This window comes from Austrofundulus limnaeus, unplaced genomic scaffold (genome assembly GCF_001266775.1).
Source record: "Austrofundulus limnaeus strain Quisiro unplaced genomic scaffold, Austrofundulus_limnaeus-1.0 Scaffold32, whole genome shotgun sequence".
Classification (NCBI taxonomy): Eukaryota; Metazoa; Chordata; class Actinopteri; order Cyprinodontiformes; family Rivulidae; genus Austrofundulus; species Austrofundulus limnaeus.
The window spans coordinates 425,130-443,266 of record NW_013952434.1 but is presented as its reverse complement, the minus strand read 5'-3'; the positions used below and the strand labels follow the sequence as shown (position 1 = coordinate 443,266).

Here is an 18,137-nt window from a genome sequence, read left to right as displayed (position 1 = left end):
TTGTTACCGACATCTGGTGAAAATTTCATGTCATTAGCACCTCTAGTAATATATTTACTGAGAAAAATGTTGACGTGTTCAATACTTATTTTACCTGCTGTATCTCTGTTCTTTTAAGGTTATAACAACTCTTTCTCTTAACAGAATTTACTTGGATGTTTAAAGGTTATGTGTTTTTGTGGGCCTTATACATTACCAGTAGAATATTATAATCAACCATTTTATTTTGATTGCGTGTTTTTTTTTGTTCTTTGTTTTGTATATAATTGTTACAAATGAAATGAATACATTTTTAAATAAATAAAATAAATGAATACATTTTTAAAACAGCTTAAGCTGCTTTTAACGTGACTGTGTGATTTTAAATGTTTGTCTTATTATTGCTTTATCATTTATCAATGTATTGTTTTATGCTCTGTTGTGTGTTATTCTGCTTTATTGTGAAACACATTGTGGCTAGTTGACTGTGAAAAATGCTAAACAAGTTTAATTACTTTACTTACATACCTTTGTATTTTAAACATTTCCAATTCTTACTATGATTTACAACCCCAATTCTAAAAAAAAACTGGGATGTTGTGTAAAATATGAACAAAAACAAACATGTTGCATTCCATCTAAATCAAAATGACCTTTTTTATTCTAAATATTGCATAATTTCATACTGTGAGCATATCAAGTGTTTGGATTATGTTCCACTGTGAGTAAATTACACGCTTATGAGATTTGTCAATATTTCCACATCGTCCCAACTTTTTCTAAACTGAGGWTGTTGTCTGTGGGCTGACCTTGCATGCAGATGCAACCAGCGTCCTGGTGCTGTCAGACGCAAGACAGAACATCTCAAAGCCATGGCCATATCTGGAGACAAAGAATTGCAGAAATTCAGAGACTAATCATGAGCAGCTCTTGGAGCAAACAAAATGTTTTAGGTCAGAGAGAATAAAAAGTAAACTGACACAAAAAAGTACTAATAATAGTAATAATAGTCTGATAGTAAGTTTAACACTAACTTTGTTCTAAAGCATCTTTTCAAAAACCTTCAAAACTTCAGCTATTACAATACATATTAATTATAAGATGAAAAACAAACTATCAGTGTTGAATAGTCCTTTTCCTACCAACCAAGGTAGATAATGATAATGTAGCAGCCAGTCAGTCGGAGACTAATTGCTTTTAGCTTGCCATTACCTGGTCATTTTAAAATAAACTCAAACCCTAACAGTTCAGGAGGAAAATAATTCTTTCTTTACTCGGAAGCTTTTAAACGTCGCAGCGATTTGGCCACATTGGCGAGAGCATTATTTATACCACAAATATAATTTGATCACTTACTCATTTTAATGTTTCTATTATGCGCTAAGTGATTCAAGAGGTGAAGCCAAATGGAGGCAGAAAAAAATGCTTTTCAACACACACACAAACACACACGATGTCCACACCTCAAATGAAAGGCCACACCATACGTCATGTTTATAGCAGATTGACTGGTAAATGGATTTAGCATTGGCAACAAATGGAGGCAATATATTCAYCCTGGAGAGGAGGCTCATGGGATGGCAGAAAGTTGGATTTCGATTGGCTGACAGAAAGGTAGGGAACAACAATGGAGAGTCTTTGGGAATCTACCATTTTCAGAAACAATAAAACCCTCGGGCAAAAGCAAACAAACCCAATTCCATCTGGAAAAGCTGCCTCGTTAAAAACCAAATGAAAATCTTTCATTGGGTCATTTTTTTAGAGTTTATTCACACATGCAACAGATGCTCCTAATTTTTAGCATTTCCTATATCCTAAAATCATCTAAATAACAAAAGTGCTTAAAGAATTTAACATTTCTGATCTGTTTGATGCAGACTCCTTGCATTCTTCAAACACTGCAAATACCTGAAATGTTTTATTGGCTTGGACTTCTTCCATTCTTAAACTAGACATTAACCTGTTTTGTCAAGTATTTGTTCAAATGGTTTCACATTTGTAGCTCAAGAGGATTCAACTTATTGGCACACCAGCAAACTCACTGTGCAAAACCTCAAACAAACCAACAGRACAAGAAAATAAGGTATTTAGTTGAAGTTAGGATAATATTGCCTCTAATGTAAGCACATTATCTGTTTTCAAAGATGCTGACAAACAATTTTGAAAACAAATGCATACAAGATAATGTAATGTAATGTAGCCATGATTAACACTCTAAATAAATAAAACCAACTGAAGTCTACACTAAATGCATTAACTCTCCTGAAGAAACTGTGCAAATCAAGCCTACAGAGTCAAATTACTGCCAAGAAAATCACAGCAAAATAAAACTGCTTGGATCCAGAAAGACAACGAAGGGAGGTTTGACTGGAGGAAATATGTGTTTTGGTTTTATTAGTCCATGACAGGTTGTTTTTATTTTTTTATGATATGGAAAAAAGGCCTAGGGAAAAGAAAGTGTCTGTACGTTAACACTGTGAAGCATTCTGGGAGGTGTACTTGTGATTTATTCAAAAAACACATTGAAGCAGTAACAGCACCACAACTGTTTGTTTCCCATCTGGTTTGTGATTATTAAGATCATCAGCTACTTTCCACAGGACCCATAACACTCCTGCAGACAGAAAATGAAAAAGGACTTATACCCGTACAGTATTATCTCTAACTGAACCTAATTGAGATGCAATTAAAAAAATTAAATTGAGTCTGTTTTGGTCTGGAGCACTCCTACCTTCGAGCAGTGTAAGATGGCAGTTTTCCAATAAAGGTAATATTGATTAACAATAACAGAACAAGAAAGCYATCCAAGCTTTTTATGTAAGCCATTTTGTTTGGCGCAATAACACCAAGTGTATTAATGTTGGAATGATAAATAAGATTTAAAGATTGCAATGGAAGGAGAGGCTTTTATTCATATCTTTATAATCAACCCAGTTATCACATTTCTTCAAAGGATCAGAACAGTTTTCTACAAGTTCTTTATTTGATTAGGATTTTATTCTTTAATGTCTCTGTATTGGATTTTTATCAATCAAAAGTAAGAACATTACGCATCTTTGCTCAAAATAAAAGATAATTTTCTTACACAGATTCAGTACAAATACAAATTTTCTTTAGCTTCTGCTTTCACATTTAGGACCCCTAAAAAGGTACTAAATAATAAAAAAATGCATTCCTAAAGTTTTTCAATAATTAGGATATTAAAAGATCATATTGGTCTTATCATCAAAGCTTAAAYGCGTATGAGTTAAGTGGAAAAATTAAATCCATCCAGAGAGAGAGACAAACAAAAATTGTGTTACTTACAGTTTCTGGACCTCGGGCCAAAGTGTGTTTTGGAGAAGATGATCCTCTGGTGGTGGCTCTGTACACAACACACATACACACACACACACAATGAAAAATGCATAGAAAACACAATTAGCTTTAACTACACACTTCAAAATTTACACAAAATGACTGAAGGTCTTGAAGACTGAGCTGGATTATGAAATTCAAATAGAATCAGTCCCAATTTATAATAAAAATAGCATTCAAGTCAAGTTCATTTCTCTTCCTCAAATCCCTGTACTGGTAACAAGAGATGGCACTGCATGATATAAAAGGGGAAAAAAAGAAAATAATACAATAAAGAGTTAGTGAAAAAAATTACTTCAAGAATTAAAGCTACATGCTAGGCTGACATGTTCCTTCACATTCACATAGCTTCGCTTTGTATTTGGTTTGCATAAAACCTCAGAGTCCTACCAAATAGCTGCTACATTACCTGAAAAAAATTATTATATTGCAGCTTTTATCTGTAATTCTTTTATCTGTAATTCTTGGCAAGTTTAAGGTTGACCAAATTGAGCCCAGAGTCGGTCTTTCTCCTCACAACAGGATCTGTCCATGCAAGGCTTGCCTTTGTATTAAACATAATGAAAAGCTCCACTTGCTCTGTAAGTCATTGTTATTGGTCATCAGCTCACCATTGAGCCTAATTATTCCTTACTGCCTGCCTACAGAAGCCAATCTAACAAGTGGAACAGCGTTGTTAAGAACAGCCTCCACACTCGGTTGATGCAAACACTGCCCAGGGTTATCGATGTTTAACTTTGCAGCCACATAAGCCTGCGTTGTAATTAGCATTGCTGATGAAGTAGTGGCTTCAATCATCCTGATGACAGCCCTCCACCCCCTGCCAGCCTCAAGCCCAGGGTTTTTAAAAATCTGATCGTTCTTTTCTTTAATGTTATTTTTATTTCTTTTTCTGTTCCTTTTTGCACATTTCTAACAAACATTTTCTATTAATTTTGTTCTTGATTTCTTGTTCTGTGTTTTATTCTAAATTGGTTACTGAAAGCCTTCACCCTCACAGACTGAGTGTAGTTTGGATAGTCCCTTTGGTAAGAGGCAAAATAAAAATAAACCTTTAAATGTGTGTCGGACTTCTCACAGGACGGCAATGGAAAATTTTGGATCAAATATTGAAGAAGGGGCAGCATTTCCCTTTTAAGTCATTTATCTGCCACATTATTCATATTTTAGGAAAGAAAATTAGGTTTTGTAGTTTTACTGTACCAGTCAGGATGAGAGGATGAAAGTACGACTCCTGGTATTGATCAGATTTGCTGTTGAAATGTCCCTCATCTTCATTGGTTTTGGGGACAAGGTCACCTATAAAAATTGTTTGACAATTATATCACATAAAATAAAATTAAAAAAAAAACACTGAAAAAAAAAACTATAAACTCAACTGGGCACAGCAGGTTCTGAGTACAGCATGGAGAGAAATTGATTTTTGAATGAAAAGTGATTATCGGATGAAACGTGGCTGCAGTAAAACTGCAGGGCTCGTGTTTTACCTTGAAATACTGCCTTGTTGGAAAGTCCCAAGGCAGGTGTGCTCGCTCCTTCTGGAAGGCTGGCTGAGTCCTGACAAAAACAAGAAGCAAAGGCATTCACAAATAAAGAAAACACTCCGCAGTAATGTTAGCATTTGGGAGATTGTTTTTTTTGAGATGTAATCTGAGCACAGAGGGCACTCACACTGGAAGCCAGCAGCTTTTCCTTTGAAGTCCCTGATATGTTGGCAAAGTTCTCCACAAAATTCGAGGGTGCCTGAAAGACTCTGAGGACCTTCTCATCAGCTCCTGACACAAACTGAAACCTCCCAACCATGGACAGACACTGCATGTCGTACCCATGGATCTGAGGTCGGGAGAGTTCATGCCAGGTTATCTGGAGTGGGAACAAACACACAAAAAATTACTTTCTTCAATTAAATTCCAATAAGACCAAAACTCTGATCATTGCTCCTGAGCAGAAAGATTCTTTGATCAATCAACGGGTCTCTTTGGCCCCTTTTCCCAGTCTAGTCTCAGAAACCTCGATCTATTTGAATCTGACTTTACCTGTTTACTGTCCTGCTTCTTCCATGGAGTGAACAGTCTGGTGGTCTGATCTGACCCCACAGTGAGGATGAATTCACCTTCAGGATCCCAGCTCAGGTCTTGGACAGCATTAAAATGACCCGATATCACAACTCCTGGTCTCCACTCTCCCTGGATACAAAGAGCATTTTGTTTATTTGGGCGATATCAATCCCAAACCACCAGTTCTTACGGCAAAGCTCTTAAACCTGCGTTGCCACGACTTTCACCTCTTTGTCCTGATCCTTGCACCAAAGATGCAGTGCTCCGTGAAAAGAGTGAGCCACAATCATCGCACCATCAGGGCTCATCTGGCAGCCGTAGAAGCCCAAAGTGTTTCCACCCACCTCCCCTACCCGCATCTGGTGTTGAAGAAAGAAAAAACATGCATGTGTGACAATCAGAGCCATCAAGTCGTCTACGTTAACGTATGTCAGATGGGTGAAGATTTGATTTCTGAGTCAGTCATCAAGAAAACGTGAAGACATGAATCCAAAGCACCACATATAGAGAAACAGCAACAAAATAGATGTCATAAAGCAATAGAGTACAAAGCTAATTTGTTTTGACAAACACCTCAGTTCTGTGTTCAGACTTAATTTGGACTTTTACAGAAAACATGTGAGGGGAAAAAAAGTAAGGCTTGTCAAAATTATTCTTGGTCTTTGTGCAAGACTCATTAACTAACAGACTTTATAATGGTGGGCAGAAGTGAAAGAAGAAAAAATTAGTCTGACAAATCAAATGAGAAAGTATTTAAAAATGGGACTCATTAGAATTGAATAAAGCAAACAAAAACACATTTGTCTATCACACAGCAAAGCTACTGAAGCATGGCATATTACATTAAACAAATAATCATGAAAAATTACACAGTTTGAGAAAACTGGCAGATAACTGGGTTTGGAGTCTGACTGTTGTTCATGTTGACAGTAAGAACTCAATGTGGGACAAATGATCACTAAAAAACGCAAAAGTAAAAAAATAATCACTGCCTTTAAAGTCAGAATAATGACAGAACATAAAAAGAGCTCTTTTAGGATTTTCACTGCTCATCCAATCATAGACATCTTTGCTTTTGAGCATACAAAGAATTATGTCATCACTTTTGTGGATTCAAATGACTTTCTAGGACAGAGAGGCCTTTTTGATTTAAGCAAGCACAACAGTTACCCTGACAAAATAATTATTATCCTTGTTTACCACTATATAAGGTCATTGTGACTCACTAAGTTTCTTTAAAGGTTTTGAAAAGACAAAAAAATATAAAGCGTTTGAATAAAAAAATAAAAAATTTATGTAAAACAGACAAAGAAAAAAATATATTTTAAGACACAAAAAAGGGGAAAAAACATTAAAAATGGTAAATAAGCCACAGTGGAGAATAGTTTCCCTCGCTGACTTTAAAGTATTAAAAATTTAAAAATGGTTGCAATGATACATATTTAATTGAGATCTGGTTAGGGAAAAATACAAGCTTAGTTTTAGAAATATTAGACAGGTATAAAAAATTCTGGCTTTGAGGCTATTAAGTTAATGGCTCACCATCACCAGGAACTAAAACCATTAAAAGGCTTATGGGTCCCTAAAGCAGAAAAAAATGACCCCAAAGGAACGATAAATTTAAATCGATGGAAAAATAACCATCACTGGAGGCGATTCACCGTTCCCTCTACTGCACTTTAAATCCAGATTTAACTACATCATTTTTTTTTCAATTAGCTTGTGATTGGACTCTTGATTATGGGCAGGGAAGAAAATACAAAAAGACTTTCTTGACTGAAACAAGAAGAAACAGTCCTCGCTGGCGGCATGTCTGTCAACTATCTGAGGCAGGAAAGTGAGGTCGTCAATTATGTAGTCTCATCGTTGGTCATCAGCGACCTTCAAAATAATGCAGGTATGCACGCTGAAGCATGGCGGAACGAATGGCAGACATAAAGGCGTGATGGCTCGATCCTCCGGTGAGAGRGACCAAAGAAGACATAAAGGGAGGAGATTCATATGAGGAGAGGAATAGATGGTGAGACTGAAAGAAAGAGATGCAACATTAAGCTAATTGATTTTCAAATTTTGCACATGGGATCCAGTCATAAATCAGAAAAAAAAGAGGCAAAACTCCATAATCTGTCTTGTTCACGAGAAGGAACAATATGGAAGCATAATTCTCATCGCTGAAGAGTGTTATTAAACTAATACAACAAGGATGATAGAAATGAGAAGGTATGAACATAAACAAAGCTTAGCTAAGCTGAGGAAACCTACACTCATGCGCCACCTAACGTGAGATAGAGGAACTGGTAAGTCCTAGAGCACTGAAATTCGAGATATACAGTAGGTAGATCTCCCCAAACCAAGAAAAAAAGTCTCTTGGGAGGTATGCCCTAAAACCAACAGGAAGTCGGCCATTTTGGGTCAAAGGTCAAATTTTGGCCGATTTTCAATTTCGCTCACGTCAAACTTTTGCGAACTCCTCCTAGGGATTTTGACCATATCTATACCTATACAGCACAGGTTTTTAAGGAGACATATCCTGCTTTTAAATCCTTCTTTTTTACATTTAAATCATTCACTTGGGGCCTAAATAAAGTGGAACTACAATGGCTTGGTCTGAATAACTTCAAGGGTTACAATAAGAAGGTCCATGTAGTTTGATAATGGACATATGATTATGTAGCAGTGCCGGAACGTTTGATTTACAAATGGATTAAAAGATGTCGACAAGGGAAGACTCGTCCATCCAGCCTCGAGTTGGAGCCAGTCTCTGACCAGAGCCAGAGGAGAATGAAGAAGTCCCGACATTATTTAGAAGTTCTGTCACAATTTGATGAAACCGTTCAGAAAACATAACTAATGTTATTTTATGATATAAAAAGTATTCACGAAAGAAACACTTTCACTTACAACCTTGCCGGCCACAGTTTTAAAAGCAATCTTTTAGAACTCAGAGTATGTGTGGGAATGACTCTCAGCTACTACCACACCAAATCTTAGCTCATTAAAATGAAATGACTCATGGTCAAGTTCAGCTACTGTAGCTGAGGCCAACATTTTTATTTAAGTTGGCCTCAAAATTATTCAATAGTAGATGCATTATTTTGTGGGAATTTCATTAACTTCACGTTACAACCACACCTAATTTAGCTCAGCAGCTCTAAAACTGACCCATTTACAGCCATTTTGAGGTTTGCTAAAGTGATTAACTGAGGCAACCATACTGAAAAGAGTTGTGGATGTTTTGCCAGTGATTGCTTTATATCACCTGCCTTTCATGGCAGCAGGCAGTAATAACAGGAGTTTGATGTTGATGCTTTTAAGTCTTTGAACTCTACAAAAAGGCCTGAAAACAGGCTCCTTTGCAACACAAACTAGTAATTACTCACAGTGTTTCAGCAGGCTTGGATGGTCAACTATACGTTTATTACCAGTCCCTGTATCAAGTTGGGTGGTTGTTTTGTTTTTTGCTTTTTTTTTTTTTTTTCAAAGCAGAGGTTGGTCCTGACCGCCCTTCTGCTAATCCTGCTGTCCTTTAGATCTCACCAATTACTCTAATCAGCATGAAGATGTGGAACACTTCTCCGTAAAAATTAGGTAATTAAGACAAACATGGTCGGCTATTTAGTGCTGTGCAATTTACTCCGCCAAAAACTTCAGACTTTAATGAGGATGAGTCTTGTTCTGGATAATTGAGGCACCAAAGAGGAAAAAAATCAACCAGAAAGGACCAAATGCCTTTAATTTCTAATTTGTAAAGGTAGAAACAAAATGCAGATAAAACAGAATGCCCTGGGGTTTTATTGTTGTATGTGTGTGTGTGAGACAAAGCTTTAGAGGTTAAGCTTCTTTTGCAGACATGGTCTACGTCTCCAACTGAAAAGGAGGAATAAAAAGGTGATGTACGTTGTGCATTTTCCCATTCAACAAAAACCTCAYACAAGTTCAAGAAAATAAAAGAATCAAGTTGGAAGAAAAGGCTTTTTTTCAGCAAACTTCTCTCCTGCTGCTGCTCCCTCAGTTACCCCCCTCTGACCTCTTTAATTTTATGTTCCCGAGAAGAAAAAGTGACATCAGCAGTGGCTTCGGGCCCTAATCATCGAGTCTTTGTCAGAGAGAAAACTCGAGACTTTCACGCTCTCTCCTCTCTGTGGTCTTTGTTGCTCGTCACTGTGGATGTGAATGAGGAGATCAAAGGTGCAAAAATGTAACTGATCAAGCGTAGAATCTTTCTCATCACCCTCCAGCGTAATCACACTCTGCCGAGGTGAGCCACTTCTGCACAGAGATGTGTGTGTGGTGTTTTTCACGCGCCACATCCCAGGATGTATGGATGTGCCTTTGTCCCTTTTAAATGTTTGCATTTGAACAAAAATAGGAGTGTTTGTGTGTGAAGCCCTGAACCACCTGAGAACATGATGTGTTTGAGAACTAAAAAAAGAAAAGGTGTGGGGCAGATGGGCAGAAGTGTGTCTTCTCCTCACACTTGCGTTAAATCTAGTGCGACCGCAGCTGCTGGGAGCTCAAAGGGAGATGTGGAGGGGAGAAGACCGGGGAGAAGTGAAAAAAAGAGGGGAGGAGAACAGAAACATGTAAAACTTAGATTAAATTTTAAAATAAAAAGGAAAACAAAGAAAAAGTAAATATAATTATTGAGGCTGAACAACCCATCAAAAATTGTTTTTGCAGTATCTATGTATATTATAATAATATTGTAAATGTGCATTCTTCCATTCTATTACAATATTTTCATTTGTTACATTTAATGTCCCTCCACCCTGTTTTCTTCAGCAGTTTCAGTGTTGTAAAAATGAATTTTTGTCACATCAGGAGTAAAATTTTARAAGTTTTGGAAAGAAATTAGCAAAACATCTGCAGTATTTACCTACATGTTATAGACGGGTATAAGGTTCTAGCAGTATGTCTACAAAAATACTAGTTTTGTGTAGCATTTTACAAAAAAAAAACATTTTCAGGAAGTATTACCTAGTTTTACTTGGGAGGTAAAAATTCAGATTTTGTTAGAAAAAGCACACTTTCACTAGCACCACAGCTAACAAATCACCTGAACCAGCTGATATCCAAACAGCCTGGAATATTTTTTTYCTGTTAATTAGGTGTTGCAGCATGCACAGATATAAATAAGCACATATGAGTGTCAGCTAGTGTGGCTGCACTCACAGACTCACATTTGTGCTCACTTTACAATCAACACAGTGAGCAAAAAGAGCAGAGAGCCTGCAGGCTGGTTTAAAGGTGGGATCTAAAAAGATGTTAATGACAGTGGATAAAAAAAATCCAACTGATACTAGATTAAATTAAAAATACAAAATGTGCAAAATACTCTAAATTTCCTGCCATTCTTCATAGCATGAAGTAACAACAGGAATCTGACTAAATRATGTAAGTCGTGCTGTCTGCTTCAGGAAAACTGTTGCAGTAGGATGTTTATTACACACAAGTTCTCACAAACATTTGTGTTAAGACAACWGTGTTTAAAATGAAGTAACAGGTTGTGTAAAATCATGTGTTTCATCTTGTGGTAGCCTTCTGTATTTTTTTCCCGGYGGTGACCAAAATAATTAAATTTATCCAACAGTTGATTTGGACAKTTTTCAGGACAGGTTGGCTGTCGGATACAGCTGACTGAAAAACAATGTGGAGAGAGAACTCACTTCAATTCAATTCARGTTWTTTATATAGAGCCAAGTCACAACAAGTGTCRTCTCAGGGCATTGCACACAATCTAAGGAAGCCAGCATAATCCATTGAATCACAACACAAAACCTGAGGGAGGCGGTTCCTGCTCATTCTGCCCTTCAGTCATTTAATAAAAAAGAAATAAATCCTGAAAACCATTGAAACCAGACTCATGTCTACCATTGATTTAGACCTCATTCAAATATTTACTATTTTTCAAAGAAACTCAAGTCACAGATACCGTTTTTTTCTATGCTCAGACACATTTTATTATTTTCTTTTCAACGATTTCTTTTTACAGTTACTGTAAAACAGTCAAATGTTTTGTAACTCAGATACACATGACATGATAATCMTGTGTCAACTCAAGGTCCGCAGGYCAAATGWGGCCTGCCACATCATGAGGTGTGAGCTTCATAGATGTATTATGTCTTTAAAATAAATGTATGCTGCTTCAAAGCTAACACCGACCATAAACATCTCCAATAATAGTAGTCAATTTTTTTTACCTGTGAATGACGGCATCCCACCACAAGGTSACAGAGCAAAGGGTTTGGGGAAAATCGCCATGTACAATCTCCATTTTTAGCATTTGTGCTAGCTACTTTTGCTGCAGCCCAGTTGTACTGGAAAGTGGAAATTTCACACTTACAAGCTGTAAATTTAAACTGGAATACCTCTCCAGTAGGAATTCCCTGTCAGAAAGTGTAAGAGTTCAGAATAGACAGCAGCTACTCACAACAACTCAACAGTGAGTAATTCCTCTTACTTTAGTATTTCTTAGGGGTCGACCGATACATCGGCCGGCCGATATTTTTAGCTGAAATTTGCGTTTTTTCCTTATATCGGTTCAAACTGTGATCTAAAGTTAACAGTTGGTTTAAATGCATTTTTTGCCCGGTGTAAAAAAACGGGCATAGACTGAGGCAGACTGTGTGTGTGTGTGTGCGTGTGTGTGTGTGTGTAGTCCTCACAAAGATAGCAAGATGTATGTGTGTGTCTCCTTTGTCTCTCTGTTCCTCTGACAGTTTTAATCAGGCATGTTGCTGTTTTTGCATCAAAAATGCTGGGATATTAAAACATAGTTATTTTATTTTATGTAAAAAAAATATTAATCTGATTAATACACAAATAAAAACAGAATACTTAGCGCTAGATAAAATAAATAATTTATTTTTTTTATTTTTTTAAGAAAGGGCTGAAAGAATCCTGTGGGGCAGCACTTCATACAGCCTGCATAAGACAAGGCTCAGTTAATAAATGTTTTTGTTTGTTTGTTTTGTTTTGTTTTAAATTGAGACCTGTGTAACAGTTGTTATCATTCTTATTTTTTCATGTTAATGGAGAAGAAAAGGCAGTATCGGCTTCAAGAATCGGCCAAAAAAAAAATAATCGGCTGCAAGTATCAGCGTATCGGTTATTTATTTAATAATTTATAGGGACAGACACACATCGACATAGACAAACTGAATAAAACAGCAGTCCCATGTTTGCATCATGGTGCAATAGCAACAGCTAATTCGCAGCACTTGTCCCTAAAAAATAACTCTAAAAATTGAAATGATAATCAGTTAAAATAGCACAACATACTATATACAAACAGTGAAATGTAAAACATCAAAAGTGAGTACAGGTCTGTTTTTGACGTAACCAGAGTTTTGTTTKGTTTTTGAACATTCTAAAACTGGTTACAGACTTTAAATTAACAGGAAGTGAATTCCAAATTGTAGATCCTCACAGACAGAGCACTTTGAGCAAAAGTTGTTCTTCGAAAGGGGACCTTASAATTTCCTTCCAAAGCTGCTCTGGTAGATCTGCTGTTACCCTGCAGTCTCTGTACACAATCGCTTAATAGTCTTGGTGCAAGTCCATTTAAACACTTAAAAATCATTTTTAAAACATTATAATTTAAGAAATTTGTAAAATCCAAAATGCCAAATTTAACCAAAATGTGACAGTGATGGTTAGACTGATGTAAAAAAAAAAATCGTTATCGGCCTTCAAAAATCTGTATCGGTCGATCTCTAGTATTTCTGTTTTTTTGTTTGTTTTTCAGTTAGTCAGCAGTACACTTTGTACTTTTCAGTGTTTATAGAAGGATGTGTTAAAACACTGTTTCTATGCAGGAAATACCATGTAGAACTCAGTTATTGTTTGTTAATGGTGCTCAGCTGTAGCAATGAGACAAGGAACATGATGTTTCCTGTTTAGTCGAAGTTAAAAACGAAACATCAAAGTTAATTCCAACTGGTCCTTTGAGGGCCACCATAACGCTCATGCGGTCCTTATAAGTAAACAAGACAAGAGCACGCAGTCTGTCTGCAACTGAACGGTGAACATATTTGGTTGGATGTTTTAAAGGACTTGTTCACAATCTTTGTCTTAAACATGCCCCAGTTCACCTGTGTCACTTATAACATGTTCAAACAAAAGCTGTATATTACTATMTTTTGTAGTATAAGTTGTGGGAAGGCAAACCAATTAGGAAGACTAAACAAATCAACTATCAGTTCCTAATGCTTTCAACAGTAAACAAACAGGTTTTTAAGTTCAACTCCAAAGATTAATTAAATCCAGATCAATAAAATCTGCAATTCCTGATTTATCTGATTACTTCACTGTCCACTTTGAAATTCTCAGCCCAGTAATTGTAAACAACCAGTTAATCCGATTTGTCCAGCGCTGCCCACCGTGACCAAAACCCCTCACTTTCTCCTTTTTAGCTTTTATCCCTGATCCTTTGTGAGGTATCTGTTGATGAGCTTTTGTCTGTTGTTATTTCTGCAAACAAACAAACAAAAATAACAAAAAACAACTAACAGGAAAGAAGGCAGAAAAAGGCTATGAGATTTCTGCCAGACTCCCTCTGCAGCTCGAGTCTTATTTACTTCAGAACAGGCTGTAAAAGAGAAGGTATGGTGTGACACAGTGAAAAAGGGAACCATCAGGATGGGCAACGGCGGCCTGTCTAAGCTCTGTGGCGTGCCGGTCCAGGCGCCTCTTCATCACTGTCTATCACATCTATTCCTGACACCTCAATGTCAGGGTGAACAGAAAGTGACGAGGGGGCGCCGACGGCAGGAGAGGGGATTCTGGGAGGAAGGCTGAGGCCTGAGTGTGTGTCAGGAGTTACTAAAGGGCATCGTGCTGAAAAGTAGAGAAAAGAATCGGACATGTGTGTGGGAGAAGGTGCAAAACCCTGTCTTGACTTAAGGCAGTAATTGATTTTGCGTGTGTGTGTGTCTGCGTAGCTGCTCACGCTCTCCCACGCGTCGAGACAACACTGACCTGCTCCACCCAGACTCCAGATTCTTCCTCAGGAGCCCAGATGATCATGGTTTTATCCATGGAAGCAGAGAGCAGACAGAGAGGCTGWTGCAGCTCGTCGCCTGCAGGGGGAGACAAAGAGTTGCTCAGGAATAAATCCAGAACAATTATCCATCTGTAATACTGTTTAACAGAGGAGCTGCTGGTTTTCTGATTTTCTAGTTTAAGACAGGCCTCCAGTGGCTTATGAGTGTAATCAATGCTTTTTCAGGTATTTTCAGATGAAAGGAAATGGATGTGAAGAGATTATTTGCAGGAAACAACATTTTTTATTGTAATTATTATCAAATATATTTTTTTTTTTTTGTGTTTCAAAACCTGTGCAATAGAGTCAATGTGTTTCAACTGAATGAGGAAAATCAACTGATGATTCTGAAAGAAAATGTATCATTAAGTTTGTTATGGATATGTTGCACATATTTAAAAAGACCTACAAGGCAGGATGTCAGCCCATCCTAAAATAGGCAAATTAAGGGCCCCGTCTTCTGAGTGGATTTTAAATTCTGCGTACCTTTGTAGACAGGAGSCTGCCAGTGGACCCCATAAACCCAGTTCTCATGGCCTGCCAAGACAGTCTCAAGGGACACAGCAAACGCAGAGACCATTTCTGCAACAAAGACACCAACAGCAAAAGATCAAGCTAAAAGAAAAAATCTAGTCAGACTTAACGGGTACAGAATGTATAGATATAAATGATCAAAAAGAGCTTTTTCTTCATGTACAATGACAGGAACGTCCTTCTCCCTTTCCCCTTCAAAAATCATATCCCTTCATTTGCTTAATTAACACCTTTTTTTGTAATCAAGCCTGGCTGGCCCGCTCACCTCTGTCCTTCACTTCAAAAACGTCCTCTTTCATTTTGATGACGGTGTGATCATCTTCGGCGCGGGTGTCTGAGCCAGATTTGGCACACAGCCTCCACACTCTGATGAGCGAGTCCTGTGAACAGCTGGCTAATAGCAGCTCGGCCCCTGGAAAAAGGCGGAGAGAAATCCCAAAAACCTTCGCTCAAAGACACTGGGTGTGCATGCCCTTAAAACTGATTTATTGGAAGATATTTATAGGTATAAATCTTTTGATTGAACACTTTCTTGTGTCACTTTCATCACACCTGATTAGGGTTAGCGTTAGCTGCTCTATGCTGCCTTCCACTTTTGACTCATTTGCACGCCTGATATGTTATCACATGGCACTTATTGCAGTAATTGCAAAGTAGTAAACATTATTTGTTAACTGTATTTCATGAAAAACTGCAGTTTTAAAGCAATAACAAGTCTTCTACATGCGTCTTAGTCCCTGAAGAGACATTAGAAGAGGTTAGAACATAACATGTCCTCGTCATCTTTGAAATCGAACGTCATTAAATATAATAACACAACTGCATCAGCAAGATGCAGAATATGAGTGTATTTTTATATTGCCAGTCACATAACGTAAAAAAAAGAAAATCCTAAAAATCAAATTTAAAAGATGATTAGGTTGAAATTATTGCAAACATATATCATTTATAGTATTTACTGGAAATAAAATTGAACGCTATCTGATGTGTTTTGTTTTTTGTAAATTTGGAGATATTTAAGTTTGAGTTTGTTTGTTGGTTGAAGATGTTTTTTGAAAATAAGGGACTGATATAACTTTTTATTCACAGTATGACCTACTTTTTTTTTTGCTGTATATAGATTTTGTTTTTATGAATGAAATGAATTTAATTGTTAAAAATAACATTATTCTATGTCGACTAGGCGTTAACTTGAGTTCTGATAAAAATGTACAACAGGCTCACTTCTAGCTCCTCCTCTATTCTAGTTTATTTCTCCTTGAGGTGCATTTTGAGATCCAAGACATCCTCTTAAATATTTTGCAGAAATCAATTTTAAAGTCACAGCCTGAAGGACAAAGAAGTGGAGGAGGCTGAAAACAGACAAATAAGATTATCTTTAAGTATATTAGAATCCATCCTAAATTAGAGGTGATCATGACTTTACTGGTTAAGTTGGACAAAGTAGAGGTATTTTTTTATTGTTAATTTAACCTTTAGAGTCAGCATTAGCATGTTTGTAGAGGTTTAACCCTTTCCTCAACAGTGATCTAGTAGAATTAGACCCACAGATTTGAAAGATGGCTTCAGAATGTGATGTAGGAGCCAGCAGGAGTGAAGGACAAACAGACAGACAGGTGGGAAGTAGAGCAGATGCTGCTTTTCCTGCGTGTCCCAGTCTTTTTAAATTATTTCTGCCAGTTTGTTTGTTTGTTTTTTTTTAGTGGCGACCGGACAGGTTTTAGCTCTGCCAAAACAAAAAAAAAAAATCCTCTGCTGTTAAAGAGCAAGAAGCCAGTCTAAATTAGATCACATCAATCACGCTGCGGTGACACTTGGAGATAATGACGACAATCATTTGTTTTGGTTCTTGTCTGAAATTCTGCCACAACTACTTGCACTGCTGACAGTCAAACTGATGCTTCTGCATAAATGATTCAAAAACTGCCACAAAAATGTCACACAATAAAAACTTGGGATATGCTGAATTATTCATGACTTTATACAAATAATGGTTTTAATATTAGAGACAAATAAGTCTATAATTCTGGTCAATTACACTGAGGCAAAATAAAAAATAAGTATGTTGGAAGCGATAAAAATGCGGTTAGTGCAGAATTTTTTGATGAAACCATCCATCCATTATGTTTACTAGCTTCTTCCTTTCAGGGCCATGCTTTCATGCTCATATCAAGTCTGCACTGTGAGAGAAGCAGGGTGCACACTGGACAGTGTCCATCAGAGGGACACATAGAGACAAACAGCACCTGCAGTGCAAAGCAGGAGGAAATGAGGATGCGAGAACTTATTTCTAGTGGTAGAGTGGGTTGAAAGATGGTTGTTTGATGTTTTTATTGTCCTTCAGGCTCTGACGTGTTAAATAAATTTGAAAGTTTTTGAAGAAATTTGTAAAACTTTAAAAAAATATGCGAGATTGCTCTGTACGTCCGTATACCTGCAAAATGAAAACAACTTGACAAGTATGTTCTCTCACTCACACTTAGGGACAGTTTAGAGTTACAAATCAACCTAACGGTCATGTTTTTGGTCTGTGGGAGAAAACCCACACATGCACGGAGAGAACATGCAAACTCTACCCAGAAAGGTCCCCAGCCAGGATTCAACCTTCAAAGAGACAACATATCTACCAACTGACCTAACTAAATAAGCTTTAAAGTTACTTGCAAGTATGACTCAGCCCCCTGTGAGCAAAAGGTGTGAATCAGGGTCCCAACGATAACCAACACAAAGAGGGGAAAAAAACAAAAACAAGGGGACTTTGAGCCCCGCCTGCATTCACTACATACACATGACAAGACACCTAAGAACGTAATGTTATGCATATAACTACTGTTCCCTGAAGGAAAGGAACGAGGTACAACACATGGTGGCCCCGCTGCACAGCTGGGCTCGGTGAAGAGGGGTAGAACTGAGGAGTGACGGTGATGCGACAATATTTATATGTGCAGGCGGAGCCTGACATCTGTCGTCATCACGTCACCTGCCTAAAGGCGTGATTAGAGGTGGCTTCAGCCAGGACACGCAGGGGCGTGGTTCCCATACATGATGTTGTACCTTGTTCCTTTCCTTCAGGGAACAGTAGTTATATGCATAACATTACGTTCAGTGCATTACTTATTGTTTTCTTTGAAACAAACGTACCTGCTAATTCCAGGTCTTTCTGAAGC

General features: G+C 37.4%; 1 protein-coding gene across 1 annotated transcript in view; it reads right to left on the bottom strand.

The window, feature by feature from the left end:
* elp2 (elongator acetyltransferase complex subunit 2) overlaps positions 1-18,137 on the bottom strand; it is a 42,944-nt gene that overhangs the window by 10,789 nt on the left and 14,018 nt on the right. Inside the window, exons 8-17 of the mRNA XM_014005664.1 lie at positions 15,236-15,382; positions 14,923-15,018; positions 14,373-14,473; positions 5,621-5,752; positions 5,373-5,522; positions 5,008-5,199; positions 4,824-4,893; positions 4,540-4,635; positions 3,286-3,343; positions 789-861 (exon numbers count right to left, since the gene is read on the bottom strand). Coding sequence (XP_013861118.1) covers positions 789-861; positions 3,286-3,343; positions 4,540-4,635; positions 4,824-4,893; positions 5,008-5,199; positions 5,373-5,522; positions 5,621-5,752; positions 14,373-14,473; positions 14,923-15,018; positions 15,236-15,382 — 1,115 coding nt within the window. The remainder of the gene's footprint in view (positions 1-788; positions 862-3,285; positions 3,344-4,539; positions 4,636-4,823; positions 4,894-5,007; positions 5,200-5,372; positions 5,523-5,620; positions 5,753-14,372; positions 14,474-14,922; positions 15,019-15,235; positions 15,383-18,137) is intronic.